Source organism: Nelumbo nucifera, chromosome 4 (assembly GCF_055504915.1).
Source record: "Nelumbo nucifera cultivar China Antique chromosome 4, China Antique-T2T, whole genome shotgun sequence".
Taxonomy (NCBI): Eukaryota; Viridiplantae; Streptophyta; class Magnoliopsida; order Proteales; family Nelumbonaceae; genus Nelumbo; species Nelumbo nucifera.
Genome location: NC_142652.1, coordinates 82,293,553 through 82,302,044, shown reverse-complemented (window position 1 = coordinate 82,302,044; position 8,492 = coordinate 82,293,553). Strand labels below are relative to the sequence as shown.

Sequence of the window (8,492 nt, the reverse complement as noted above, 5' to 3'; positions counted from 1 at the left end):
ACTGTTGGATGGTTTGAATGGTTCAACCATCTGGGTCACTGGTTTACTGACCAAATCAATGGTTTTTAGCTAAAAAGATGGGTCAGATAAAATGCCTGATCGGTTCCCAGTTTTCTGGTCTGACCATATGGTCTAGTCCGGTTTTGAAAATCATGGTTCAGGCAACTGGTTTCATTTCACCCCTGAACTGCTCTTTTACCAAAAACCGTTAAATTGGTCAATGATCCACTGATTCAGGCAGTCGAACTGTTGACCCAAACAACAGCTTCTAATTGTTTTTTTTTGTTTTAATTATTATTTATTTTCAAATTGAAACAAGCCATCCAGACAGGAGGATCGAACCACTGACCCAAAAACTGGTGACCAAAGCAGTTTTAATTTGGGTTGATTTCTAAAACATTGCTTCTCTGTCCATTACAGATTTGAGCTCCATTGTATCTGTCAAACCCTGTTTGGGGAGCTCTTCTGGCTTGCCAATCTTATTTCTTAATGCCAGCAACGGTATGCCACTCAGTGATGGTTTGCTTAACCATAACTTTATTGTTACATTTCCTTTAGTTACCATGCTCATATTGAATAATTCAAACTTCACTGTACCCTCCGGTTGCACTAACATTTTTCCTGCACTTGAGAAACCCTATCAAAGATAACTCCAATGCTGAAAACTTAACTTTTGTTCCATCTATGTTGGACAGAGATTATTGGGGGAGCGGGCAAATGAAAAATTCTGTGAGATGGAAGCAGGGATGATGAGATCATGTAACCTTCTTTCTTGGCACAATCCTTGCAGGTTACAACTTGGGTGGGCCTAATCGAAGTTTGGACCAATTCAGTCCGCAATTTTTTACAGATTGGGTTTGGATTTTTAGTCCTCAGGTTGGGCCTGGACCTAGCTCTTAGGTAGCTTGAATCCAGCCTAATTATATATATATATATATACACACACACACACATACACACTAAGCCTGGATGAAACAGATGAGACTTGACCCCGGGTTTGGGCCTTGGGCCCAATTCCTAGCGTTTGGCCTGGATTGAGCTTAAACCCGGCCCAACCCACCACACTTGCATTCGTTACGCATCTGGGTGGGTATGTGGCATCAATGTATTTTCATGAGTGGTCCCTTTTCCGGCTTGTTAGATCAAAAGAAAAAAAACGAAAACCCTCTTTAAACATTTGACAGGCTGTTTTTATCAAAGAAAAAAAGGGTTAAGTACACTGCAACCCAATGCAGAATTCTGAATGACAATCCCCCATAGTCTACTAGTAGCCCCTCATAAACCACATCCGCCTGTGAATTTGACATCAATTCACAGTCAAGATTCATCCTCCTGTACAGTGGGGCTAAAAAATTCTGAGCAGTCATTCTCCCCTCAAAAAAAGCTGCTTCAATGAATAGTTTTGGGATCCATTGTGAAGAGGGGAATTTTTGAAAATTGATATTTGTTGAATCAAAAATCAAAGGTGAACCAATTGATAGTGGCTTGGTTTGGTAGGGTGACTGGCTTCTTTCAGGAACATGGGATCTAATCCTGCCCCCACCATGTGAAACACATTGGTGTCAAAAACCATTTAAAATTGAATATCGTGGATTGATTGTTTGATGATTTGAAGAGAAAATATGGAATAGTTATGTTTGATGATTTGGAATACATATGTTTTTATTAAAATATTTTTAGTTATTGTTTTTATAAGTACGTGTTTGGTTCTGTGGGTGTTTATCTTGGGGTGTTTATTGCTTTAAACGTTTATTTGAAAATTTTTACTTTAAACGTATTTCTTTTGTTGTTTGGCTGAGCATAACTTTAAATATTACTTACTTTCCACCTCAGATTAACACTCCATAAAATATGCCACATAAGCATTTCATTTCAATAAATGTTGGGGTGTTGGAGGAAACAAGGATTTGATGTTTCTCCAAATGCCATTCACATAAAAATCAAGCATTTATATTTTTTAATATTTATTTGATAAATGTTGAAACCAATCAGTGGTTTCGTGCACAAAAAACACAACGCTTATGTGATGCTGATGTGATGATGTTTTTTCAGTAAAAGTCCACAGAACCAAACATAGCCTAAGCGTTCTAAAGTGTGGTGGATTCTAAAGGACTAAAGCATTAGATAACACCAGATTTTGTTGTGGTTCAAATTTAATGATAAATTCAGTATCAGGAACCCAATGTAGCTCACTCTAAAATGCTAATGCATTTCCTCTTGTGCGTTATCAAATCAAACGACATGAACTTCCATTTCATTGTTTTAGTATGGCACTCATTATTTTTAAAATCGGATTGGACCGGAAAAACTGGGAACCGATTAGGTAATTGGTTCTATTTTATCCCAGAATCATTATTTTTTCCAAAAATCATTGATTTAATTAACAAACTATTGACCTGGGTAGTCAAACTGTTCGAACCGTTTGACGGTTTAGCTGATTTTTATTTTTTATCAAAATGGACCATCCATTCGATTCAAATAATCGGACCATTCAACCTGAAAACCGGACCCCTAACCGGTTGAATATCCGATTTAGTTTTAAAAACCTTTATGGCAGTACCACACTGTTTTAACAAACTCTCATAGCAAATAGTATCCGATTATTCGAATCAAATTTAAGTTATACACGAATGAAATTCGGATCCTTTATCCGATTCCATTCCTTGCTGCCCCACAATCGTAAGTGGTTTGACTATGTAGAGGGTTTGGGGCGCATTAATACCCCCCTAATAAAAGGAAACTCTATCCTAACCATACACTTGCCGCATCGGCCTGACGAATAAAAAGACAGCGAAGCAGGTTTGAACGTTTCGTTTTATATGCCCTGTCGTTACTGTTATGATTGTTATTGGTGGACCTGGGAAAAAAAATAAAGGGATTATAGCAGATAAGATAATTTTTGAGCCCTAATATCAATAAAATAATATTTTAAAAATAGATTAATTTTTTAAAAATAATATCAATTTAGGGCAAAAATACTGTTCATCTTCTTCCTCTTGCAATCTATTCATGAGCGCTGCCGTCTGCTGTCGCCCGCCGCCGCCTATCTCCGCCCACCTCCGCCTCCGCCTTTGGCAACGTTGCAGGAAGTGGGCGGAGGCAGAGGCGGCAGCGTTGGTGGGTGAAAGTGGCGGCGTTGGGCAAAGGAATGACCACTAGCACCACCGCCGCCTCTGCCTCCACCCACCTCTAGCAACGTTGCCGAAGGCGGAGGCGGAGGTGGGAGGAGGTGGCGGCGTTGGGCAGAGGAATGACCACCAGCACCGCTGTCGCCTCTGCCTCTGCCCACCTCCGGCAACGTTGCCGGAGGTGAAGGCGGAGGTGGACGAAGATATGCAGAGGCAGGCGGCGGCGCTGATGAATAAATTGCAAGAAGAAGAAGCTGAACAGTGTTTTTGCCCTTAATTGATATTATTTTAAAAAAGTTAACATATTTTTGATTTTTTTTTAAATATTACTTTTATTGATATTAGGGCCCTAAAGTTGCCCTTGTCTGTTATAAGCCCAAAAATAAATGGTAAATAAATAAATCAGCCTAGAGTAATTGAGTAAAGGGAGATTTTCTAAAACTCACCATGAGTTTTCAGCATTTCTCTTAAACTCACTACAACTTTCCAAAATGTCTAAAATTCACCATGTCACTAACTTGACATTAAACAGATTAACATGTGCTAATAGTCTCCAGATCACCTGCCCACGAGAACTATGCCCACCTCTACTCACAACACACTACCCCGGTGAATTGGGAACATCTCCCCCTGCATGATACCATGTAGGTGGATGAGATGTTCTCCATGTGTTGTTGCAATGTTATGTGGATAGACGTGGGCAGAGTTTGTATGGACAGGAGATCCGGATTCGTGTTAATATATTACCATTTTAACCTTAATATAAGATATATTAATAGGTGTTAATATATTATCATTTTAATATTTAGACATGAAAAAAAGGAAAAAGTTTAAAAATATATTTTCAAAAACAAAATACATAAAAACATAGAAATTACAAAAAATATAAAAAATTGTATAAATTGCAAACAAAATAAAAAATTATTTTCAAATTATAGAAACTATAGAAATTGAAAAACAAAATCAGAAAATAAAAATTGTAGAAAAAACGCCAACAGTTATAGAAAAACACAAAAATTACAAATAAATAGCAAAAAATACAAGAAAATTTATAGATTGTAGAAAATAGAAAATGTAAAAAAAACAGAAATTATAAAAAACTGGAAATTATAACAAAACACTAAAAATGTAAAAAAAACAAGAAATTTGAAACTGAAAAGACCATTTTTTTCGTCTAACTTGCCATTCAAGGGTAATTTGGTCATAAAAATTATTCTTTATGCTGACATGAACACCTCTATTAAGAAGCATTAACAGTGCACTAACAGAATGTGAGTTTTGGAAAATAAAACTTACACTGACAAGGTGAATTTTAGACATTTTAAAAAGTTGTGATGAGTTTAAGGAAAATATTAAGAACTCATGGTGAGTTTTAGACAATTTTCCTGAGTAAATAAACGCCTATATTGTAAAATCGGCACATAATTGGACAGTTTGACCTAGCATGTCAAGAGGGTTCTCGCCACGTGTAAAGTTAGTCCACAGACTCCTTGTAATAATATTGGTTTTGGATGCTTTACTGGGTGAACTCATGAGATGCAGGGAGAACTTGTTCAAAGCCCAGGCCCCCAGGCTGTCCAATATGAACAACCAAGGTTCTCTCCACTAAGTGGGGAAAGTTCTAAAAGCAAAACAAAAAGCTTCTGGTTTGAACAAAATATTGGTTCTTAAAGTAAAAATACAAAAACAGGTTTTTGGTTTTATGTATAATTTATTTTTGTTTTAAATTTTTTTGGATAAATCTATGATGTTTTTTTTTTTTTTTTTTTTTATTACAGACATGGAATTTTGAAAAACAAGTTTTGTAGGCTAAAATGTGATGAACCCTTTTAATTCAGACAACTGGTGGCACTATGATTTCAATGCAATGCGGGAATAAAATGAAATTATTTGATAATGGAATGACACTATAATTTTATTAAAATTCCTCCTAGTGAATCCATTGGAGATAACTCTTTTGAGTGAGGTTGGTTCTAAGCACACGACAGCTACCCCCTCTGTAAAATGAATAACCATTTGTCTGAAATGAATTTCATCATCTTCATCTTTTCCAATTAACCACTGACCAATTTCCCACTTCAAATAAACTCAGCTCAGAAAAATCTTGTGGCCTTTTCACTCTTTCAAGGACGATATCACTTTTTTCAAAGGGTCCAACACATGGTTTTCAAAACAGGACCGGACCGAAAAAACTGGGAATCCATCTGACTGGTTCCGTTTTTTCGATTTTGATCAATGAACCGTTGAACCGGCTGGTTAACTGTTTGAACTATTCGAACGGTTTTGGCCGTTTTTCAAATTTTTTAATTTTTTATTAGAATAAGCCAACCGTTCGGGTTGAATGGTCCGACCCGGTAACTGGACCCTGACCGGTTCAGTCACCGAGTCGGTTTTAAAAACCATGGTCCAACATTCCACCCACCCCCTTTGCTCACCAAAAAATATCAACAAAGGAATACATACTCACATCCAATCCAATACTTTGTAGAATACTCTTCCAAGTGATATGGTTTATGCCTATAAATAGGGGCTATGCTATCCTAACACCCTGCACATCACCAAACCAGAAAGAGAAATCAAAAGGGTGGCCTAAGTGAGGGAGAGAAGGGAAGGAGTAATGGCTTCCACATTTTCATTCCTCCTTAGCATTCTTGCTATACAGTATTTAGCAGCTTTTGGTGTTTCACATGCTTTTTCATTATACTTTTATGGGCTAGTGGTGAGTATTCTTGCTAGTTATCAATGATACAAGGCTTCTGTTCTATCATCAACTGTGTTCCATTCTATCTTTGCTTTGGTCTTTCTAACCATGGAAGTTCTTTCTCATTTTGTTCTGTTATTTTCATCTAGTGGGAAGGTTCCTTCTGTGCTTCGCCAAAAGGTTGTTGCCTGCCAACAACTGGAAAGACTGCATATGATTTTACCATTCATGGGCTTTTCGCAGTTTACTAAAATGGGACAGTGATGCAGAACTGTGACCCAAACAGCAATTTCAATCCTCAGGAGGTTCTATTTTCCCTTTCCTTAGTAAGGGTCCGTTTGGTTCGTGAGAATGGGTCCGGATTCTGGAATCAGAATCGGAATGACTCATTTCAATTCCAACTGTTTGATTAGACATAATCAGAATCCCTTTCTCAATCTTGGTAAAATGGCATTTTCCCATTTGAGGGAATGGCCACTCCCTCCCCCTCCCCTGGGCGTCTGAACCAAACAAGTAGAAGGAATAGATCATTCTGATTCCAATTCTATTTCAATGGATTTCGATTTCGATTCGAACTATAAACCAAATGAACCCTAATACCTAGCTAGAGTAAATTTATAAACTTATTAACTTGTCCAATTCCATATGTGGTGTGGTTTTATATGGTGTAGTTGAAGCCTATACTTGGAGAAATGCAACGTAACTGGCCATCCTATTCCTGCCCAAGCAGCAACAGCGAGTCATTGTGGGCATACCAGTGGGAGAAATATGGAACCTGTTCACTTTCTGTTTTCAATGATCAGCGTGAGTACTTTGAAGCAGGCCTCAACCTGAAGAGTAAAGTGAATGTACTCCAAATACTTGAGGAAGCAGGTAACAAACTAAATAGATATCAGAATGAGGAGTTATCTTCTCATCTGTTAATTGTTTCTAATAATCAATGGAATTAATTTGGTTGTAGGAATCAAACCCATTGGGGAGTTTTACAGCTTGAACTAAATCAAAGGAGCTATTGAAATGGCGACTGGATATACTCCTGCAGTCAGCTGCTCTACTGACAAGGAAGGCTATAGTCAGCTCAAGGAGGTTTTCTTCTGCGTGGATGCTTCTGGGTCTAACTTCATTCAGTGCCCGTTCTTCGCTGTGCCGGCCACTTGTTCTGAGATCATCAGTTTTAATCCTTTTGCAGAAGCCACTGACGAGGGATCTACCTCTGTTCCTAAACTGCTTCTGAAGACTAGTAAATGATTTTCACCTTCTCCGGTGAAAAGTAGAATTAATGTAAAACAAAATGGCACTGATCTGATGATCAATGTTCCTGCGTTAATGGAGTAAATGAACTCAATGGCTCATGTAGCTTCTGGATTTATTCTCTTCCTATTTATGCATCGACAAATGACAGACCAATGCATATTTACATTGATAATAAGATGTAAAAGTACATCAATAAAAAATAAGTAAATTTGCATTCACGTGGGCTTTTGATAAAAAAAAACATATGTTTTATTGAAATTCATGTTTAAATCCATTACAGCTAAAAGTCTATTTGGTAAGAAGTAAATTTGTCAGTTCAAAATTAACCCAACTTTACAATTTATATGAACTGTTTTATACTCTACATATTTGCATCATTTCCAAACGCAGCCTAAGGAACTATATATAGGAAGAGTCCCTGAGATGAAGCATAGCAAAAGTAACAAATCCACAATCAAATCCCCATTTTCTGTTTGTGATGGCTACTGCAAGTAAAGGAGAGAGAGAGAGAGAGAGAGAGAGAGAGAGAGAATGGTTGGGACAATCATTAGTTAAGGTTTTGGGATGAAGGAGCAAAAAATCAAGAGAAATGTGACAAGAGCGGCATGGGTCTCGGGCAATGTTTTAAAAACCGACCTCGAATGGAACCACTTTGGCCACCTATGTGAGTAAAGTTTAACTGAATGCTTTAGCTGTTCAGTGGGTTGTGGAACCAATGATAAAGTTCCATGTCAGTATTTAAATGCACGGGCCCGCATCTTTTATTGTGGGACCATGAATTTATTACTAGCGTGGAACTTCATCATTGGTTTCATAGCCTGCTAAACATTTAAAACATTCAGCTAATCCGAATTCATGTTATATAATATGTATATATGATCCCACCATTTGTGTATACAATTTATGCCCTGTTTGTGTTAATTTCATTAGAAAAATCTTAAAAATTAAAAACATTAACAAATAAATGAACGTAGAATTTGCTCTTTGTGATGTGAGGCGAAAACTATGATAACACACCTTGTAAGCTGAATCACTTGGTATTTTTTATTATCCATTGATGAAACTATTACATAGCAACCAACTTAATTGATAAATGAGATGCAAGTTCAAGTTAAACATCAAATTTTGTTTTTATTTTCTCTTAATCCGACAGAAATTATTGGAGGTAGGGGACGGAAGAGAGCCAAGCCCCTTTCCTTGTCGACACAAGTCATGCACCACACATCATCATAATTGATGGTAAAGTATGAAACATGGTTTTCAAAATCGGATTGGACTGGAAAATCAGGATCCGGTCACCTGACCAGTTCCATTTTTTCCTAAAATCGTAGTCAGCAAACCACTGAACCGGCCGATTAATCATTCAAACCGTTCAAACAGTTTTAACCGTTTTTTTATTTTTTGTTAGA

At 37.2% G+C, this 8,492-nt stretch overlaps 1 protein-coding gene across 1 annotated transcript; it reads left to right on the top strand.

Annotated features, from left to right (window-relative positions):
• The first annotated feature begins 5,684 nt into the window (after nucleotides 1-5,684).
• On the top strand, nucleotides 5,685-7,219 carry LOC148800782 (ribonuclease 3-like). Its single transcript, XM_088902454.1, has 4 exons — nucleotides 5,685-5,847; nucleotides 5,979-6,134; nucleotides 6,501-6,702; nucleotides 6,791-7,219. The coding sequence occupies exons 2-4, from the start codon at nucleotides 6,093-6,095 to the stop codon at nucleotides 6,826-6,828; spliced, it is 282 nt and encodes a 93-aa protein (XP_088758580.1). The 5' UTR covers nucleotides 5,685-5,847; nucleotides 5,979-6,092; the 3' UTR covers nucleotides 6,829-7,219.
• Nucleotides 7,220-8,492: the final 1,273 nt, after the last annotated feature.

What these genes read in the sequence shown, in the direction of transcription:
- LOC148800782 (XM_088902454.1), top strand. Translation starts at nt 6,093, where the DNA reads ATGCAGAACTGTGACCCAAACAGCAATTTCAATCCTCAGGAG. An exon ending in GCAATTTCAATCCTCAGGAG is followed by an intron (nt 6,135 to 6,500) that starts GTTCTATTTTCC and finishes TATATGGTGTAG; the next exon opens with TTGAAGCCTATACTTGGAGA. An exon ending in CCAAATACTTGAGGAAGCAG is followed by an intron (nt 6,703 to 6,790) that starts GTAACAAACTAA and finishes ATTTGGTTGTAG; the next exon opens with GAATCAAACCCATTGGGGAG.